Below are 22,625 nucleotides of genomic sequence, written 5' to 3'. Positions count from 1 at the left end.
ACTGGGGCTGAGAAGGCTGCCCTTCTGGACTCCACCCTCCTGAGCTCAGTGAGCAAACTTGAGCAGAGTGCCTACTGAGAATCAGTAGTTTACTTCCACAGGGCAAAATACCCAAATTAACTATTGATGCCTGAAGTTCTGATTCCTTAAGCTGATCACCAGCAGGTGGTAAGGAAAAAATATATCAGTCCTTTGTGAACCCTGAAGTGCCGCATAGGTAAGGTATTACCTTAAGGAGCCCTGTAAAGAAATGTGAAGAACCATTCAGACCCTGGGCTGCTTTTGTACACACACATGGAGTGAAGCAGCTATGAGAGGAAATTAATATTCACATTTAAAAAGTTGGGGAGGGGGTCAGAGACATAGAAAGGGTTTGAGTTATGCCAGAGGTAGGAGAGGAGCCACAGTTCACCACTAGGTAGATGGGACTTTACTGCCTGGAGAATAACAGTGAAGCAGGAATGAAAAGATGTACAGCTTAATTTTACAGAGGAGAAAAGACAATCCCACCAAGGGTAAGTGCGGCCTCCGATTGGAAGATAGAGGGCACTGGGGAGGGAATCCCCAACTCTACCGGGCTGGCTTCTTGCTGTTTAAATCTCAGCCCCAAACATCAGGTAAGAGAAACCTTTCCTGACCTGCCCAGATAAAGGAGCCCAGTCACTCTCATTTCTTACTAACCTTGTTGTTCTAGCACTTGGCATACTACATAAGCAATGTGGGAAAATACTAAGATGAAGTCTTAATATCCAACAGAGTTGTGCTATGATATATAATAGTTCACTAAATATATAGAACTTACCTTGTTCTTTTAGCACTTTGCAGCATTCTCATCTATTAAAAGTACTTGTGGATGTCCAAGCTCTTCAAAGGTTTGATTTGAGTTACTTACCACTGTCCTGCTCTAGAACAGGACCTGTACTTAGTAGGTGCTCAAAGTGAAAGTGAAGTCACTCAGTCGTGTCCGACTCTTTGCAACCCCGTGGACTGTAGCCCACCAGGCTCCTCTCTCCATGGGATTCTCCAGGCAAGAATACTGGAGTGGGTTGCTATTTCCTTCTCCAGGGGATCTTCCCGACCCAGGGATCGAACCCAGGTCTCCCGCATTGCAGGCAGATGCTTTAACCTCTGAGCCACCAGGGAAGAACAAAGATTTGACCAAAAAAGAAAAAGACCCCAAAACAAATATATTTTAATACTTTTATTAAAAAAAAAAAAAAAAACAGAAAAATCCACCAAAACCCAGTTTCAGGTTAATATTTTAGACTTTAAGAAAGGAGGAGGATTTTAAAGTTTTGTTTTTTATCTAAAAATGCATTCCTGATTTCCAGATAACTCATGCAAAATCATAGTGACATTGAATAAAAAGACCTTTTAACCAGGAGTACAAATTGGATTGTTTGATTTGAAGCAATTCTGATCCCTGTATCCCATTTTGAAAGATATTTGAAAAGACCTTGAAGCCACAGACAAAGTTTATTTGAAAACATAGTTTAAAATTGCACAAATATAAATACAATTTAATAATGTGAAAAAGGGGAAGGCATGCTTCCAGTAAGTACAAAAATACTACCTTAATCTTGGTACTTTGCAAATTATAAGCCAACAGAGTAAATTAAACACATCAATCAATATGATAAGAGATTTTTATGGTAGTAATTTTATTTCAAAGAGCAATGCAGGGAAATACTAAGATGAAGTCTTAATACCCAGCAGAGTTGTGCTATGATATGTAATATTTCATTAAATATACAGATACATTGTCATGTAGTATGCCAATAAATTTAACGCCCCCACCCCTACTGCCATTAATTTACTATAGGTCACTTAATTTGGGTTGGTTTTAATTTAAAAGCTCAATGTAAACATTTAAGGTTAATTTTTTTCTGTCATCTATTGAGGTTAAAAATGAAATCCCAAGATTTTAAACATAATTGAGCATGATAAGGAAGCATCACAGAAGAATTTGTCTCAGTATTTTAGATTAGATATGCAATATTCATAGATATACAAAATATATAGAAACATCTTTTCTAAATAGTTAATAAATGCTTGTTATAGTTTGTAAAAAGTTTCAGGTTTATTTTCAACAAATGTAAACAAAGTTGGGAAATGAAAATTGAAGAGGGTTTGGGTTAGATGATGTGGGGGGAATTGAAAATAGTAAAATTTAGGTTTGCTCTTTCTTTTATCTACTGGTAACATGTTCAATCATGAACATCTTTCTCATGTAGCACAGTTCCTTTGTGGTATTTTTATATATCTCAGTGAAAAGGCCAAACTACCCCAGTGAATGTGTATATTCCTTCCATTTCCTTCTCTAAGAAAGAAAACCCCACATTTTATGGTAAGTAAACTGCCTCATTCTTTATTTTCCATCTTATTATTTTGAGTGCAGGTTTCTGAAAGCGTTCCAATAAGCCTGTCAGGTTTTGCTGTGACGCTCTACAACAAGAGTTCTGTGTTGGAGAGCAGTCCTAAGAAAACAGTTCTGAGACTGGGGGACTTATTTCCAGAGTGTGCTATTTTGGTATTTCTGCAGAGGGTGCAGGTAGTGGAAACTTTATTCAAGGCAAAGTACCACATGCGAGGAGAGTTTGTGAAGTCACACACTTTAGTTTTCTGGGTTTTTTCCCTCCTCTTAACTGTTTAATGCTTCCACACAGTGGTCTTGGAGCTCACCTGCACGTGTGTGGGGATGTATGGGGATATGAAGTGGTGACCAAGCTGGCACTAACGTAGGATACCGCTATTGTCTGACTGAGCTTTGCCCCCTCCACTTCTGGTCTCTTTGTCCTTAATTTTCCTTAAAGCAGGCGTCACAGAAAGTCAGTGAGAAGACTTTAGAGTTGGTTCTGAGTGACTATGAAGTCACCTCATCAACCTTGAATGTCAGTGTGTTTACACAGATTGACCATGTCCAGTTTCTTAAGGGATGTGGCCCCAAGTAGCTCACCTACCATACGAACAGGGCTGTGGTGAGGACAGTGGTGTGATAGATGCCCCACTCACTATGTGTGACCTTTGTGGAAATTAAGACCCTGTGTCCACTTTGCCTTATGACGGTTTTCACACGCCTGACATTACCCTGACCTCCCCACCTTATTAAGAATGTCAGCATTTCTAACTTAGAAAAAACTTGAAATGCACTCTTAACTCAGAACTGTGCTGAGGCAATCAATATGCTTTTTGTTTAGTAGCATTCAGACATGTGGATTTTGTTTTGGGTCTATTGTACCTCAACTGCTTTTTAAAAACTGTTTGGATGTCTAAATATCTGGTTTCCTTACAGCATTAGTTTGGCGCTGGCTGCAACACTGCACTGCATAAACCAGCTGTGTGAATCTCTAAAGTTTGGTGTAATAGCATGAGAACCACCTCAAGGATAGGATACTAAAGGTAGAAAAACTCGTGGAACACAAAGTTCATGAAAATGCTCCCTTGTTCAGAAGCAAGGAAAGATAAGCTAACCTATGAGACTTAATCATGCACAGGGTAAATTTACATTCAGTAAAGTTATCTTGCATGCTTTGGTTAATATTCGAGTAGGCAGACTTTGCAAGTACTAATGCATGCGTTATCTTGGTACCTGAGGTTATATGTTTTACTTTTTAAAAACTGCCTTTTTACAAACCTTATGCCAGAGTTCAGATAGCTACAAACACTCTTAAAAAATATATAGATCTATCTACTTCTTAGTTCAAACAGTTTATTTTCAACCAGTTCTATAAATACTGAAATAAGGAAATTGTGCAGTAAAATCTGGCGAGGGAATACATTTGAAATTACTTTTACAAAGTTGAAACCATGCATGTGCATGTATAATAATTCCTAAAACAGGAGGCCTCAAGAAGATGGCACACAAACGAAGCCTTCAAAACACCCTGTTACTAGAATGCTTCTAGAAGCATTTCGAGCAATAAAAACCACCACCATAGCAACAACGTACAGTCCAGTTTTGTGCAACTGATTCAGGGACAAATGAGGGACACAAAATGATCATTTTGCTTTTTCTGTTTCTGAGGCACTCACAAAGTTTATGGTACAGAGTTTGGGAGCTCCTGTTAATAAGTAGGACTAACTACAGTTGTATTCAAGTCTTGCTTGTATAGCACAAATATACTAGAAAGACTTATATTAATGACTAGACATAGACCTAAGATTTAACATAGTAGTTCCCATAAAAGAGAATTAAGCAGTTCTCTTTAATAACAGAGACAGAACTATTATGTTAAAGAAAGAGGAAAGCAGCATAAAATTGAAAGTGAGTGGGTCCTGGACATTCCAACCCAGTTAACTGTCACAAATTTGCCGTTCTAGTTGGAACACAGATTGGCTGAGAAAGCACACCTCAGTTTTCTACTAAATATTTCCTGGTGGATAAGATCTGCCTTTTTTTCAAGGAGTCATGGGGATTGAGTGGGAGAAAGCAAAAGGAATGATGGCTCAATGTGATAAGCCTCTTATCTCTCCTTTTCTCTACTCCTCCTCTGCCTCACTGGGAAGGTACAGGAGCACATGGAAATGGCTCAGCAGACACAGTTATAACATTTTGAAATTCAGCAGTGATCACTGGCCATCTCTGCATTTTCATCCTATTTACTAGTGAAACTGGTTCTTGAAAGTCACATTTATGAAATGGAGTGGTCATTCTAGTAAAATATTACCATTCTAAGAGATCTTAGGCTATTTATTACTCAGCAACCCCCCAAAAATGTACTCAAAGCCTTCCTAGAGTACCTCAGAAGGTAACCCAAAACACCTATCTTTTCAAATGGAAAGAGAAATTTGAGTGACAATTTTAGTCATGAAGATAAGATGCAAAAATCAGTTCTGCCTTAAATGTGTCAACAGTTAAAAAATAGGTGTATACAATAAACACTGATCTGAAATGTTGCTACTTAAAATTTTTGGTGCTCTGATTTCTATAAACTTTCACTTGCTTTCCAGCAACTGTTTTTACTTAATTTTGTTAAAAAAGTATCATCATATAAACAAACTTATTTATAAAACAGACTCACATATTTTGAAAATAAGTTTATGGTTACCAAAGAGGGAAACATGTCAGGAGGGACAAATTAGGAGTTTATAATTAAAACACACAATGTAAAATAACCAACAAGGACCTACTGGATTGTACAGGGAACTCTACTCAATATTTTGTAATGTTATATGGGAAAAGAATCTGGAAAAGAATGAGTGTGTGTATTATATATATTGTGAAATTGGTATATATATGTGTATACATATATATGTGTGTGTATATATAACCCTATATATAGGATTGTGTGTGTATATATATATATATACACACACACATATATATATATATATATATATAGGCAACCCACTCCAGTATTCTTGTCAGGGAAATCCCACAGACAGAGGAGCCTGGCAGGCTACATCTCATGGGGTCACAAAGAGTCGGACATGACTTAGCAAATGAACAACAATATATATATAACTGAATCACTATGCTGTACACTTGAAACTAACTCAGCATTGTAAATCAACTATATACTCCAATAAAATGTTTAAGATGTATCACTAAAGGAAGATATTCTATGCTCTTGGATTAGAAGAATCAATATTGTTAAAATGGCCATACTACCCAAAGCAATCTACAAATTTAATGTGATTAATCAAATTTAATTAAATTTGATTTAAATTAAATCCCTATCAAATTACCCATGACATTATTCATAGAACTAGAACAAATAATCCTAAGATTTATATGGAGCCATAAAAGACTCAGAGTTGCCAAAGCATACTCAGGAAAAAGAACAAAGCCAGGAGGCATAACCCTCCCAGACTTCAGATGATACTACAAAGCTAGAGTAATCAAAACATCATGGTACTAGAACAAAAACAGACATAGGGATCAATGGAACAGAACAGAGAGCCCAGAAATAAACCCACACACCTACAGTTAATTAATCTTCAACAAAGGAGGCAAGAATGTAAAACAGAAAAAAGACTCCAACAAGTATTGTTGGGAAAGCTGGGCTGCTGCATGTAAAAATCAATGAAATCAGAACACATCCTCTCACCATGCACAAATAAACTCAAAATGGCTTAAATATAAGTAAGACATAACATAAAACTCCTAGAAGAGAACATAGGTAAAACATTCTCTAACATAAATTATAGCAATACTTTATGTCATTCTCCCATGGCAGTAGAAATAAAAGCAAAAATTAACAGATGGGTTCTAATCAAACTTATAAGCTTTTGCATAGCAAAGGAAACCACAAACAAACAGAAAAAACCTACAGGCTGAGAGAAAATATTTGCAAGTGATGTGACCAACATGGGTTTAATTTCCAAGATATAGAAACAGCTCATACAACTCAACAATTAAAAAACAACCCAGATGGAAAGTGAGCAGAAAATCTAAATAGATGTTTCTTCAAAGATGACACCCAAATGACCAATAGGCACATGAAAAGATGCTCAACATTGCTAATCATTAGATAAATTCAAAACTATAATGAATACAACTTCACACAGGTTAGAATGGCCATCATTTAAGAAATCTACAAATAACAAATGCTGGAGAAGGTGTGGAGAAAAGGGAGGCCTACTACACTGTTGGTGGGAATGTAAGTTGGTATAGTAACTATGGATAATGGTACGGAGGTTTCTCAAAACACTAAAAATAGTTACCATATGATCCAGCAATCCAGTACTCCTGGGCATATATCTGGAAAAAACTATAATTCAAAAAGATACATGCACCCCTATGTTCATAGCAGCACCATTCACAATAGCCAAGACATGGAAACAACTTAAACATCCATCAACAGAGGAATGAATAAAGAAGACGTGGTGCGCGCGCACACATACACACACATATATATATGGAATATTACTTAGCCACGAAAAGAATGAAATTGGGTCATTTGTGAAGACCTAGATGGACTTAAGAGAGTGAAGTAAGAAAGAGAAAAACAAGTATCATATATTAATGTATATATGTGGGATCTGAAAAAATTGGTATAGACAATCTTATTTACAAAGCAGAAACAGAGGCAGAGACACAGATGCAGAGAACAAGTGTATGGATACCAAAGGGGAAAGTGGGGGTGGGATGAATTGGAAGATTGGAATTGACATATATGCAACGATTATACTATGTATAAAATAGATAACTAATGAGAACCTGCTGTATAGCTCAGGAACTCTACTAAATGCTCTGTGGTGACCTAAGTAGGAAGGAAATTGAAAAAAGAGGGGATATATGTGTATATATATAGCTGATTCACCTTGCTGTACAGTAGAAACTAACAACATTGCAAAGCAACTATACTCCAATAAAAATTTTTTTAAAAGATGTGCATATATATAGTGGAATACTATGCAACAATAAAAAAATGAAATAATGCCATTTGCAGCAACACACATGGATATAGAGATGAAGTGAAATAAGTAAAAATGAGAAATAAATCTATTATATGTGGAATCTAAAATATGATACAAGGTGGGGGGATGGAATAGTTAGAGAGTTTGGGACTGATGTACACACTGCTGTATTTACCATGGATAACCAATAGGGGCCCACTGTATAGCACAGGGAACTCTTCTCAATATTATGTAACAACCTAAATGGGAAAAGAGTTTGAAAAAGAATAGATACATGTGTATATTTAACTGAATCACCCTTGTATACACCTGAAACTGTAACACTGGTAATCAACTATACTCCAATATACAATGAATAGTTTTATAAAAAGTTGAAAGAAAATATGACACAAATGAACATATCTACATACCAGAAACAGACCTACATAGGGAGATCAGATTTGTGGTTGCCAAGGGGTAAGAGGGGTCGGAGAAGGCAATGGCAACCCACTCCAGTACTCTTGCCTGGAAAATCCCATGGACAGAGCCTGGTAGGCTACAGTCCATGGGGTCACTAAGAGTCGGACACAACTGAGTGACTTCACTTTCACTTTTCACTTTCATGCTTTGGAGAAGGAAATGGCAACCCACTCCAGTGTTCTTGCCTGGAGAATCCCAGGGATGGGGGAGCCTGGTGGGCTGCCGTCGATGGGGTCGCACAGAGTTGGACACGACTGAAGTGACTTAGCAGCAGCAGCAAGAGGGGTGGGGGAGGGATGAATTAGGTTAGCAGATGCAAAATATTATATATAGAATGCATAAACAACAAGGTCCTACTGTATAGCATAGGGAAATATATTTAATAACCTGTGGTAAACCATAATGGCAAAGAATACAAAAAGAACTTATATACATGTATAACAATCACTTTGCTGTATAGCAGAAACTAACAACATTGCAAATCAACTATGTCAATTAAAAATATTGAAAAACTTTGTGTCCTCTAACACAACTCTTTGAAGTTACTTTGTATTCCAAAAACAAAATAAAACTTGGGCTGCAAAATCTGCCACCACATAGGAAAAATCAAAAATCAAAATATCCCACGTTTACCCTGTTTTCAGGCTTTGTTACCAATTTCATGCAGGTAGCGCCAGCAAGGCTAAGAAAACAGCCTATCTTTATTGCAAGTTCAGTTGACTATTGAAAGTATAGAATGACTTCATAAATAGAACACCTGTAAAGTTTGTCCTAATGGTATATGATGGATGCAAGTCAGCTGACCAGTGATGCACAGGGATTGAGAGGATAAGCATGCACAGAATGGATGCTACTCCATCAGGGATACTCAAGCAGGCATCTGTCACGGACTGGAGTTTGGCGCCAAGAGTCCATTCCAGGCCGAGTTTCTAAGATTCTAAAACTCTACAGAATACCAGGTATTCTTTAGAAAGTATTACTGAGCTCTGTTTTGCTTCTCAGACTGCAGGGAAGGAGGCCAACCCTGGGTTGGGACTCCTGCCCAACAGTGAATGCCCTAGTGCCTCTGTCTCTTGCTGGCCAGATGGAGGCATCACCTAGCCCAGGTAGGCTTTGACATGAAGATAAAAGTCTGGCACCACCACAGGCCCACAACTCTTTGTCTTTATAAACTAGGCTAGGTTATGATATGTGGAAGCCTCAAGTGCTTATGGTTTCGTGTGTCCTTGGGATCCCTTCCTACCCTGGAGACTTCTGACATAACAGAAGAGAGCATTTCTACCTGTACCTCAAGAGTTTGATGTCTTAGCATGTGGGTACATTTCCTCTCTCATCTTCCAGCAGAAGCTAACTCCCTAGTCAATTAAATTCTTGAACCAAATGCTGGTTGTTGTTTTTTTTTTTTTTTGTGGTAACTATAATCATGAATGTATCTGATCTGATCTGATTAGTAACCAAAGAACATGAGGAAAAAAGATGGGCTTGGATTGCTTTGGGGAAGATTCTAGAAGAAGGACAGAGACACAGTGAAGACGAAAAGGGCCACTTAACCAGGACAAATTACTCAAATTGGACATCAGTGAATTTATATTTTGGTTAGCATTTTGCAAACAATTTTTCTAAATCTTTAAAAAATGACGTCTTTCCAAATAATCACCAAAGCCCTAACAGGCACAAAACACTCCGAAGAACTGAGTGGACTATAGCCAATTACATAAAACACTACTGCCAGCAGAAAATTCCTGATGCTTGATACATGTTCAAAGTGAAAGCCACGCATGCATCTTTCATATTAAACCACTGACGTTCAGCTCAAAGACACTGATCTACTATTATTTAGAATGCAAAAGGGTGAGCAGGGCAGATTATTATGGAACTAAGAATACACATAATTTTAAGGGAAGGATGTATTTATCACTCAAGAAATACTATTTAAAATATTAACAGTTTAAAAGGAACATTAACTGTGAATGGCAGTTAGAAAGCAAGGAAAATATGACATTTAAGCAAGTTAATGTTAACTCAATAGAAATCACATCATCATCAAACTTTCTGTAGAGAATTTGTGAATGCTATCTTATCTTTTGCTTACGTTCATACAGAGTCCCAGAAAAGCATGTGAATAAGATCTGTGTTTGACATATTTACACCTATGTCTTATCTGCTTTAAGAAAAAACACTCCTTCAAAACCCTATGCTATGAAAAACTATTTTCAGGAATTTTTATTTGGTCCGTTAATCTAACAAGGCTGAGTTCTCAAATCTTTCACCCCCAAGTTAAAAATTGGAGCAACAAAACAAAACTCCAGCAAGGCATAAATAAGATAGTAAAGTGCATATATACAATCCCAGAAAAGTTTTGATTGGGAAGAGCAAAAATTTCTAGTGCAAAAACTGCTTTTGCCGGCAAAGCTCCCTCTCTGAAATCAAAGGGCTACAGTAAAACTTAAAATTGGAACGTGTTTAAGCAATGCCTCTTTTCAGTCAAGAGTTAATATGTGTGCATGCACCTTGGCCCAGACTATATTCAACCTGGTAAAAGGGGGGAATTTCAGAGGACAGTTCAGAAACAGAATTTCCTGACCCAAGGCACTGCTTTCTCCAGGTGCCCATAAGCAAGTTCCTTAGATGTGTCATCAGCTGCAAGTGGACACTTGGAAAAACCCCAAGGAACATACGTGCACTGTGCTCATGGCTTGTGAAGCGTATTCAAACACGGTCACTTTATCTTGGTTTTGTCTTGTGTCTCTCTGTTCTTTCGAGCCCAAACTTGACTCTATGCAACGTTTTGTGCTTTTTGTATTTGAACAGAGACTGGGCATTGTCTGTGGGAATTCCCTTGGGTTATATCACCATGGCCTTTTGAACATCCGTTTTTATCCTTTTTTTTGGAATTCATAATAAAATAGTTTTGCATTTCTCAGTACAGTTACACAGGTGAAGGGTTTTTCCCCCCTTTTCCTTCAAGGATCCAAGTTGAAAGCTCTTAGGAGGACATCCAGGTCACCGAGATTAGCCGCCTGGAAGAGTTCCGGCTGGTCCATGAGAGAAAGGGCAATTCTAAGGGCAGCCCAGATATTCCCAGAGATTGCCGGATGAGGGACCTGCTGCTGATTCCTGCTCTTTCTTTGCAAACTGAGGGCAGTGAGAAAATTGCTGACCGCTTCTCTAAGAGGATAAAAAAACAGACATTTAAAAATTCAACAGATTTCAGAGTTAGCCAACTTAGAAGTAAGATAAAAATGAATTATCATCTTGGTCTAACATCCAAAACCACCTCTTTGGTGTTTTGGATCATGAGGTGAACAGCTTTCTGATTCTCTCACTATTCCTTTGTGAAGTCATTGTTAAACATAGTGAATCAGAAAGAAGGAAAGTAAACTTTGTTTTAGGTATGTCACGTGAGACAGTTAGAACCATTGCTAACTCATTAATGCATTTGATTTTCCCCTTGCTCCAGGAATGGCCTGATGACTTAATACCTTTGCAGATATGATCTGTATAAACAGAGGAGGCATCTGACCTTACTCTGAAACACGTAGTTTAGCTCTTCTCATTAGTTTAACTTTTCTCAAAATTGGAGGCAGCCAGGGTTCAGTTGAGTTTGAGTTTCAAAGCAGCTGGTTATTTAGCCTTAGGCAAATTTCTTCTCTAAGTCTTAGTGTCCCCAGCTGAATAAAAGTCATTTAAGAACCTTGTTGTGAGGTGTAGCTGAACCATTTATGTGAAAGCTCTATCATTAAGTTAGGTCAACAGCTCTCCATGTGTGCTCTGGGGAACTCAGGATCAGTGAGGTCAAAATTATTTTTATAATACTACTGAGATGTCATTTTACAGCTTCATTCTCATTTCCTCATGAATATACAATGGAGTTTTCCAGTGACTTTTATGATGTGTGATATCCCAATAGACTGAACGCAGAAGCAGAGGTAAGAATGTCTTCTATAAGCAAGATATTAAAGAAATTTGCAAGAGCCACTCTTTTCAGTAAACAGCTTGTCTGGGGGAAATTTTTTTGGTAAAATATATAATTTATATAAACATGTAATTGGTTTATTATTTTTAAATGAATCTCTTCAACTTTTCTCAATTTCTAATATGGTAAATAATGATAGGTATAACCCACATAAACAAAAGCCCCTTCAGATTCTCAATAATTGTTAAAAGTGTAAAGGGGTCCCAAGAACAAAAAGTCTGTGACCCGCTTAGTCAGATGCTGTCCAAAGGCCTAGCTCCTGTGGCCCATGACCCTGTTTCTGTTGCTTGGGTGCCCGCTATACTTCCTGGAACTGCCCTCTTCGGTTTGCCAAGAATGACGCCTCTTTAACTTGTTTCTTCTTTACTCTTCTTAAAAGCTTTTCACACTTTTGATCTCATTTAGTCCTACAAGGTAGTCACTGGTAAGCATCCTAAGAAACCATAAGGAAAGCATGGCTGGATTTCTGATTCCAGCGCACATGATTCAGGCATTTGGCATCGACACTGCTTGGCTCAGACGGTAAAGAATCCACCTGCAATATGGGAGATCTGGGTTCAATTCCTGGGTTGGGAAGATCCCCTGGAGGAGGGCATGGCTACTCACTCCAGTATTTTTGTCTGGAGAATCCCCTTGGACAGAGGAGCCTGGGGGGCTATGGTCCAGGGGGTCGCAAAAAGTCAGACACAACTGAGCGACTAAATGCACACATGTTGTTAGATCTGTCCAGAAGTAAAGGGCACTGGATGTAGCAATTTGGATAATGGAAGGGAGTGGGTGTTTTCTCATCACCCCTCTTCTGGATTTCTTGTGATCAAGCAAGAGAGGAGGATTTATAACAGAGGCACAAGGAACGTTTACTTTGGAGGCACTTTCTGGCTTCCTCGGCACAGCTCAAATGATGATGACTCCATTTACTCTCATAATCCTAGGCCTGTAAGGACTCTGGGGGAGAAAGATGCTAGAATGCCCTCCTGCACAGGCTGCTCCCGCCCCAGTGTGTAGCAGTGGTCTCTGAGGGCCATGGAGGGTAACAGCCTAGAAGAGTCTAGCCTTAGCCTGTTGGCCTCATCAAGCAACTCTAGGTTTTTCTCATGAAGACAGTCTAAGCTTGTCCCCCAGCTTAAGGACTCAGAGGCCTTTGGGGAACTCAGAAGATTGTACATGTACAAGTATGAATGGTTCCAAATGTTACACACACATATGTATGTATAAGTTAAAATTGTTTTAAATGTTATGATTAAGAAAAAGCACATTCATTTAAAAGCATTCTTCACTTTATAGTAGGTTTCCCTCATTACTAAGAATAAAAACATTGCTATCAAAGGGGATGAGATTTATGTTTTTAATTAAAATGGGGTCCTCACTTTCAAATGGCTCCTTCCCAGGTGGCTCAGTGGTAAAGAATCTGCCTGCAGGACAGGAGATGCGGGTTTGATCCCTGGGTCAGGAAGATCCCTTTGAGAAGGAAATGGCAACCCGCTCTAGTATTCTTGCCTGGAGAATCCCATGGACAGAGGGGCCTGGCAGGCTAAGGTCCAGGGGGTCGCAAAGAGTTGGACACAACTTAGTGACTGAACAATCCAGCCCTCACTTTTGAAAAGGTTAAGATTTTTTAGTCTAAGTTCTACTTTGAATCTCCTACTGACAAAACGTGAGCATTTTAAGCTCTGCCTCAGTTTCATACCAACAATTTCCTCTTGTTATTTCAACTGTATACAGTATGAGGAGAGTGCTTGCCTTTCAGTCTTTATAGAACATCTGAGATGGGAAACAGCACAGGGTACAGGGCCATACACAGACACCTGCGTCCTTGAGGGAGATGTTAGTTTCAAGACCAGGGATATGGACAAATTGGCACCAGCTCTTGGCTTTTTTCTGGGCCACATCTCTATTGAGGGTTGTTACTTCCTAAGGAGACCTAATTATAATGCAAGCGAAACTTGTTTTTAGAATGCATTTAAGCTTACGGTCTTTTTTCTCAGGAAAATGCAAGATGTTTATTATTTCACAAGATTTCCCATATACTAAAAAGACCCACAAAGTATAGTCAAAACACTTTGCTGTTTGAAAGAATGCTCAAACTACCGCACAATTGCACTCATCTCACACGCTAGTAAAGTAATGCTCAAAATTCTCCAAGCCAGGCTTCAGCAATACATGAACCATGAACTTCCTGATGTTCAAGCTGGTTTTAGAAAAGGCAGAGGAACCAGAGATCAAATTGCCAACATCCGCTGGATCACTGAAAAAGCAAGAGAGTTCCAGAAAAACATCTATGTCTGCTTTATTGACTATGCCAAAGCCTTTGACTGTGTGCATCACTATAAACTGTGGAAAATTCTGAAAGAGATGGGAATACCAGACCACCTGACCTGCCTCTTGAGAAACCTATATGCAGGTCAGGAAGCAAAAGTTAGAACTGGACATGGAACAACAGACTGGTTCCAAATAGGAAAAGGAGTACGTCAAGGCTGTATATTGTCACCCTGCTTATTTACCTTATATGCAGAGGACATCATGAGAAATGCTGGGCTGGAGGAAGCACAAGCTGGAATCAAGATTGCCAGGAGAAATATCAATAACCTCAGATATGCAGATGACACCACCTTTATGGCAGAAAGTGAAGAACTAAAGAACCTCTTCATGAAAGTGAAAGAGGAGAGTGAAAAAGTTGACTTAAAGCTCAACATTCAGAAAATGAAGATCATGGCATCTGGTCCCATCACTTCATGGCAAATAGATGGGGAAAGAGTGGAGACAGTGGCTGACTTTATTTTTTTGGGCTCCAAAATCACTGCTGATTGCAGCCATGAAATTAAAAGACACTTACTCCTTGGAAGGAAAGTTATAACCAACCTAGACAGCATATTAAAAAGCAGAGACATTACTTTGTCAACAAAGGTCCATCTAATCAAGCTGTGGTTTTTCCAGTGGTCATGTATGGATGTGAGAGTTGGACTATAAAGAAAGCTGAGTGCCGAAGAATTAATGCTTTTGAACTGTGGTGTTGGAGAAGACTCTTGAGAGCCCCTTGGACTGCAAGGAGATCCAACCAGTCCATCCTAAAGGAGATCAGTCCTGGGTGTTCATTGGAAGGACTGATGTTGAAGCTGAAACTCCAATACTTTGGCCACCTGATACAAAGAGCTGACTCATTTGAAAAGACCCCGATGCTGGGAAAGATTGAGGGCAGGAGGAGAAGGGGACAACAGAGGATGAGATGGTTGGATGGCATCACCGACTCAATGGACGTGGGTTGGGTGGACTCCAGGAGTTGGTGAGGGACAGGGAGGCCTGGCATACTGCAATTCATGGGGTCGCAGAGTTGGACATGACTGAGTGACTGAACTGAACTGAACTGATGCTGAAGCTGAAGCTCCAATACTTTGGCTACCTGATGTGAAAAAGTGATTCATTGGAAAAGACCCTGGTGCTGGGAAAGATTGAAGGTGGGATGAGAAGGGGATGACAGAGGATGAGATGGTTGGATGGAATCACTGACTCGATGGACATAAGTTTGAGTAAGCTCTGGGGGATAGTGAAGGACAGGGAAGCCTGGCGTGCTGCAGTCCATGGGGTCGCAAAGAGTCAGACACAACTGAGCGCTAGAACTGAACTGAACCAATCAAAATGGACCAATTTAGCAAACAAGAATACAGGATGCACAATTAAATCTGAATTTCAGATAATAATTTTCATTATTAAGTATGTAACATGCAATATTTGGGAAATGCTTCTCTAAAAACATACTCATGTTTATCTGAGATTCAAATTTAGCTGGGCATTCTACATTTTATCTGGAAACCCTAAAACTGACCTGTTCTTTACAGGAGACTTTATGCTTGAGATTAAAAATTCACACCTCAGCAAAGTTTGTCCATTTCTACCTCTTATGGATTTTCATGGCCTCCTGCAAATAGCTGCCCTATTGTGAATGCCAAGAGAGTATTTATATACTTTATATATATTTTTCTACAGTAAGAAGTTACAATTAAAACTCATCTGGAAGCTTTGCAAAATATTCATGTAAAGGAGGCTCTTCTAAAGCTTAGCATGTACATCAATGAAGTTAGAACATTTCCTCACACCACAGATAAAAATAATCTCAAAGTGGTTTAAGGACTTAAATATAATACATGACACCATAAAACTCCTAGAAGAGAACATAGGCAAATCATCCTCTGAAACAAATTGTACCAGTGTTTTCTTAGGTCAGTCTCCCAACACAAAAGAAATAAAAGTGAAAATAAGCAAATAGGACCTAATCAAACTTCCAAGGTTTTGCACAGCAAAGGAACCATCAACAATACGAAAATATAACTTATGGACTGGGAGAAATGTTTGTAAATGATACAGCCAACAAGGGATTAACTCCTAAATATACAAACAGCTTATACAGCTCAATATAAAAAACCCAAAAAACCCAATCAAAATATGGGCAGAAAACCTAAAGAGATATTTCTCCAGAGAAGACATACAGGTGGCCAACAGTCACATGGAAAGATGCTCAACACTGCTAATCATTAGAGAAATACAAATCAAAACTATAGTCACACTGATCAGAGTGGCTATCAAAAAGTCCACAAATAACACATTCTGGAGAGGGTGTGAAGAAGAGAGAATCCTCCTACACTATTGGTGGGAATGTAAACTGGTCCACTATGGAAAACAGCATGAAGGTTCCTTAGAAAATGGAAAATAAGGTCACCATGTGATGCAGCAATCCCACTCTGGCAATATATCTGGAAAAGATGAAAACTAATTTGGAAAGACACACCCCCCCAATATTCACCGCAGCACTATTTATAATAGCCAAGACATGGCAACAACCTAAATGTCCATTGGCAGATGAATGATAAAGGAGATATGGTGTATGCTGCTGCTGCTGCTAAGTCATTTCAGTCGTGTCCGACTCTGTGCGACCCCATAGATGGCAGCCCACCAGGCTCCCCCGTCCCTGGGATTCTCCAGGCAAGAACACTGGAGGGGGTTGCCATTTCCTTCTCCAATGCAGGAAAGTGAAAAGTGAAAGTGAAGTCACTCAGTCGTGTCCGACTCTTAGCGACCCCATGGATTGCAGCCCAACAGGCTCCTCCGTCCATGGGATTTTCCAAGTAAGATTACTGGAGTGGGGTGCCCTTGCCTTCTCCGAAAAAAACACAGAAGAACTGTACAAAAAAGATCTTTACGACCCAGATAATCACGATGGTGTGATCACTGACCTAGAGCCAGACATCCTGGAATGTGAAGTCAAGTGGGCCTTAGAAAGCATCACTACGAACAAAGCTAGTGGAGGTGATGGAATTCCAGTTGAGCTATTCCAAATCCTGAAAGATGATGCTGTGAAAGTGCTGCACTCAATATGCCAGCAAATTTGGAAAACTCAGCAGTGGCCACAGGACTGGAAAAGGTCCGTTTTCATTCCAATCCCAAAGAAAGGCAATGCCAAAGAATGCTCAAACTACCACACAATTGCACTCATCTCACACGCTAGTAAAGTAATGCTCAAAATTCTCCAAGCCAGGCTTCAGCAATATGTGAACTGTGAACTTCCTGATGTTCAAGCTGGTTTTAGAAAAGGCAGAGGAACCAGAGATCAAATTGCCAACATCCGCTGGATCATGGAAAAAGCAAGAGAGTTCCAGAAAAGCATATATTCCTGCTTTATTGACTATGCCAAAGCCTTTGACTGTGTGGATCACAATCAACTATGGAAAATTCTGAAAGAGATGGGAATACCAGACCACCTGATCTGCTTCTTGAGAAATTTGTATGCAAATCAGGAAGCAACAGTTAGAACTGGACATGGAACAACAGACTGGTTCCAAATAGGAAAAGGAGTTCATCAAGGCTGTATACTGTCACCCTGTTTATTTAACTTATATGCAGAGTACATCATGAGAAATGCTGGACTGGAAGAAACACAAGCTGGAATCAAGATTGCCAGGAGAAATATCAATAACCTCAGATATGCAGATGACACCACCCTTATGGCAGAAAGTGAAGAGGAACTCAAAAGTCTCTTGATGAAAGTGAAAGAGGAGAGTGAAAAAGTTGGCTTAAAGCTCAACATTCAGAAAACAAAGATCATGGCATCCGGTCCCATCACTTCATGGGAAATAGATGGGGAAACAGTGTCAGACTTTATTTTTGGGGCTCCAAAATCACTGCAGATGGTGACTGCAGCCATGAAGTTAAAAGACGCTTACTCCTTGGAAGGAAAGTTATGACCAACCTAGATAGCATATTCAAAAGCAGAGACATTACTTTGCCAACAAAGGTTCGTCTAGTCAAGGCTATGGTTTTCCTGTGGTCATGTATGGATGTGAGAGTTGGACTGTGAAGAAAGCTGAGCGCCGAAGAATTGATGGTTTTGAACTGTGGTGTTGGAGAAGACTCTTGAGAGTCCTTTGGACTGCAAGGAGATCCAAGCAGTCCATTCTGAAGGAGATCAGCCCTGGGATTTCTTTGGAAGGAATGATGCTAAAGCTGAAACTCCAGTACTTTGGCCACCTCATGCGAAGAGTTGACTCATTGGAAAAGACTCTGATGCTGGGAGGGATTGGGGGCAAGAGGAGAAGGGGATGACAGAGGACGAGATGGCTGGATGGCATCACTGACGCGATGGACGTGAGTCTCAGTGAACTCTAGGAGTTGGTGATGGACAAGGAGGCCTGGTGTGCTGCAATTCATGGGGTAGCAAAGAGTCGGACACGACTGAGCAACTGATCTGATCTGATCTGATGTATATATATATCTGAATTACTTTGCCGTACTAGAAACTAACACAACATTGTACATCAACTATGCTTCGATTTTTTTTGAAAAATTCTTCCTTCAGTGAATTCAATATGTCTATGTTTACATTGCATTTATTTACATGTCTTCTTGTTCCAGAAGAAGGACCTAAAGCGTTATAAAATCTATATACACAACCAACCTAGTAAGTGAATAAAGGGAGTAAAAATAAGAAATGAGGTTAGGGAAATCGGAGTCAGGAACGAAGCTAATAGATGGAACATGCATCATCAGGATGATGGGCAGGGAGGTGGCACCATCTGACTCTGGCCCTTTGTGCGGCTGATGTAAAGAGAGCCTTTGCTGTGACACACTTCACAATGTCCAGAGAATAAAACAGACTGGGTGCTCAGGAATCACTCAGCTATTCTTGGTTTTGACCTGAGTAAGATCCTCTTAGAGGACAGAGTGCAATCTAGTGACTAATGTTCTTTCTAAGATCCTCTGAGTATAAATGCAGCAACTCGTTTCTAAAGTTTCAGTATTTGCCAGTGGCAAAATGCTCTAATGCGGTTCAGAGATGGCAATTCTTCAGATGTCAAAAGAGTACAACCCAGTTATGTGGCTCTCTCATGACTTATCTAAATGGTAATAATAATGATGATGATGGCAATGATAATGCTCAGACTAATGATGCCCACTAGGTATTGCACATCAGTTCTGTGCTAGGCAATCACATTTAACCTGCACAATAATCCTGCAAGATAGATATTACCTCTTTTATTTTTTTATCCAAATGAAGAAATTGGTACTCAAAGTTATGTGCCCAGAGTTATGAAACCAGTAAATGGCAGAGCTCTGATGTGAACCCAAGTTTGTCTGATTCTAAAAGCCTAGCTCTGAGAATGAGAAAGGGTTTACATTTTTTGTGTAGCTTAACACTAACATTAATTTCTCTTTTTTCCCCTCACTTAAGAAAAGTAATACCTGTTGATTTAGAAAATAGAAAATAATAGGAAAAGAAAGAAGAAAAACCACCCAAACTTTTATTACTCAAAAGAAATAAAGGTAATTTATGCTCCGTGTTGATGGGGGAACAGAGAGGATATACACCTGAAAGATAATAAGGAGTCACGAGAGAAGGAGCAAGACATTCCAAACTTTAAACCCACCCTTTGAAGTTTTCCTTTCTTTTAAAACTAACTTTACTTGTAAATTAGGTTTGGAAAATCTGGATTCTTGGTTGTGTTTTGCCAAAAACTGGCCCTGAGACCTTGTTGAGTCATTCCTCTGTATTCCTTCGTTCCTAGCCATGGTTATTTTCTTCCTTACCTGGGAAATGAAGGGTTCCTTTTTTTCCTTACCTGTGAAATGAAGGGTTGGACTGCACGTTTCTCAAGAGTTGCTCTTGGGGGTGTTAAAAACCTAGATGACTTGTCCTAACTCCAAATTGATCAATCTCTGGGAGAGGAGCCCAAGAATGTACATTTCACAAGATGCCCAAATAATTGCTGTTCTCTAATGACTAAGAAACATGGAGGCAGACAGTTCCTGTCTCAAGAGCCCTCAGAATCTGAAGATCTGAAACTCACCCTTAATGGGAGGAGATTACTTCACAAAAGGAGGTATTTTTACTGAGAAACAACCTTTCAGATTAGTCAACCTCAGCCCTTAGCGTTAGCCTGCTGCCATACTTCACCTGTAGGCGCCCAGGTTGATGCAGCTTATCCCCAGGTTGTATCTGGACCGGATGAAGCCTGGCTGAATCTCCAGTGCTCGTGTGTAGGCCTCCACAGCCTCCTCGCTGCGGTCTCCATTTGCCAAGGTTGCCCCAAGACGGTTCCATAATGAATAGTCCTGATGAAAACATTTGAGCTCTCTTACACGACTGAAGTGACTTAGCAGCAGCAGCAGCAGCAACAATTTGTACAAGCCACAGTGACACAGTATTCCAGTAGTCCTGGTTGAAGGATGATAGCTAAAAATGTATCAGTGCTAATGGGCAAGGACCATGACTGGTGAATTACTCAAAAATCTTTATGGACAACACTCTGAAATGACTTTCATTCATTAAGGAGCAGCTACCATTTGATGCTATCAGGCAATTTGTGTTTCTATTTTACGCCTCTTAAGTATTAACATCCACGGTAGCATATCATTAGTACTGATCACTTTAAACCACTGGATTCAGGGAAATAAAGTGTAGCAGAAATGCACAAAATGTAACCTGTGAAAACTTACTTTTAACAGAGTAAAATCTTCTGGTTTCTTGCTATGCACTTACCTCTGGTCGAACAGTTAAGGCAGCATTAAACGCGTCTATTGCTCTATTAAATTCTCCACTCAGGTGGAACAGCACCCCCAAGCCTGTCTGCAGATCTGGGTCAATCACATCTCCATTTTGGTGGGCAGCTTCCAGGTATAATTCCTTCACTCCTTCCAGAACAGAGCTACAAGGAAAACAAATCAGATTTGTTGGCCAAATAGTCTGAACACAAATGATTTACTTTTCCCCATACCTAATTCTAAGGCTTTATAAAACCTGGCACATTGGTATTTATTGTAAGTTATTTATATGCCCGAAGCACTTGGCTTTGAAATATGGTATTCAGATAAACATCTAGGAGTGTCCACAAGTAGATCTAATGTCCAAAGTTTGGTTCTGGTCTCTGATCAACTTTTTCAGTCAGTGCTGCTTTTCAGCAAAATGCTATCCTACACACCATCCTGAAATGTGTGGTTGGGGACCTGAGGCTTGTTAGTTGCCCCGAAGCTGACTGACTGTGTACACGGATGTAATTTAACAAGAAGGATACCTATCAACTGGAGACTTAGACATCCTCCGGGTGAGTCCTGGAGATCCCTTCTTGCTCTTCACAAGGTATTTGTACTTTGGATTCTGCTTAATCCAGTTCTTTAAAGCTTCGCAAGCATCTTGCTGATGGCCGGTGTTAGTGTAACTCACAGCCAGAGCCATTAGAGCTTTCAAGTTGTTGGGCTGTAATTCTAAGCACCTGAAAGAAGAAAATAAAAGCCAATTTCAGAATTTTCTGGAGCCAGAGTTTGAACAGTTCTTTAGAAAAACTGAGGTCTTTATTGATTAAATGGTGCAAAGCACTGCTAAATTTCTAAGTGTCTGGAATATAACCATATTTATCTACATGAAAATTGGGACCTCTGCCCATTTTTAAGAGTTATAACTCCAGTCTTATGAGTGCTAGATTTGGTGATTTTAATGAGATGGTTTAAAAACTAAAAAAATGTGGCTAATCCCTCACATAATTTGGTAGTAATTTATCTAATGGGAAGTAGGGAATATCATTATTTTAATGCTGCTCTTAGCAACTAAACAACCGCTATCAATATATTAAATGTATCTTATCCAAAAAGCAAACTGACTTGAACTAAATTTGGATGTTAAGATGTAAAAGATTGTACAGTGCTTTGTAAAGGAGAAGGAAATTCCCAGGCTTTCCAGACTATTAATGTGGGTTTAGGAGGCAGAGGCTCCCCCTCTTGCTAACCCACTAGCCTCTGGCAAGGGCTTTTCAAACTTTGATGTGCATGAGAATCATCTGGGGATCTGGTAAAATGCAAATTCTGATACAGTAGGCCTTGGGGGCAGCCTGAGGCTGTGCAGGTCCAACAGGCTCCCAGGTGATGACAATGCGGGTAATCTGTGGATAAGACTTTCATTAGCAAGCCCTCAGTTCAGTTCAGTTCAGCTGCTCAGTTGTGTCCCAGTCTTTGCAACTCCATGGACTGCAGCATGCCAAGCCTCCCTGTCCATCACCAACTCCCAGAGTTTACTCAAACTCATGTCCATTGAGTTGGTGATGCCATCCAACCCTCTCATCCTCTGTCATCCCCTTCTCCCACTTCAGTCTTTCCCAGCACCAGGGTCTTTTTCAATGAGTCAGTTCTTTGCATCAGGTGGCCAAAGTATTGGAGTTTCAGCTTCAGCATCAGTCCTTCCAATGAATATTTGGGACTGATTTCCTTTAGGATGGACTGGTTGGATCTCCTTGCAGTCCAAGGGACTCTCAAGAGTCTTCTCCAACACCACCATTCAAAAGCATCAATTCTT

The 22,625-nt window shown here is 39.7% G+C and overlaps 1 protein-coding gene across 14 annotated transcripts in view; it reads right to left on the bottom strand.

The window, feature by feature from the left end:
• The window catches only part of PEX5L (peroxisomal biogenesis factor 5 like), a 331,590-nt gene that overhangs the window by 35,327 nt on the left and 273,638 nt on the right, over positions 1-22,625 (bottom strand). For 9 of the 14 annotated variants that reach the window (XM_061415194.1, XM_061415245.1, XM_061415184.1 and 6 more), the window contains 4 exons: positions 21,355-21,552; positions 20,823-20,988; positions 20,238-20,395; positions 1,458-10,989 (listed from right to left, as the gene is read on the bottom strand). In XM_061415194.1, the coding sequence (XP_061271178.1) occupies positions 10,785-10,989; positions 20,238-20,395; positions 20,823-20,988; positions 21,355-21,552 (727 nt within the window). In that variant the 3' untranslated portion in view covers positions 1,458-10,784. Of the gene's footprint in view, positions 1-1,457; positions 10,990-19,563; positions 19,652-20,237; positions 20,396-20,822; positions 20,989-21,354; positions 21,553-22,625 lie in introns of those variants that run through there. The other 5 variants (XM_061415203.1, XM_061415219.1, XM_061415266.1 and 2 more) reach the window with 2 other exon arrangements.

This window comes from Bos javanicus, chromosome 1 (genome assembly GCF_032452875.1).
Source record: "Bos javanicus breed banteng chromosome 1, ARS-OSU_banteng_1.0, whole genome shotgun sequence".
NCBI classification, from domain to species: Eukaryota; Metazoa; Chordata; class Mammalia; order Artiodactyla; family Bovidae; genus Bos; species Bos javanicus.
The sequence above is the reverse complement of the archived record's forward strand: the minus strand, read 5'-3'. Positions and strand labels throughout refer to the sequence as shown.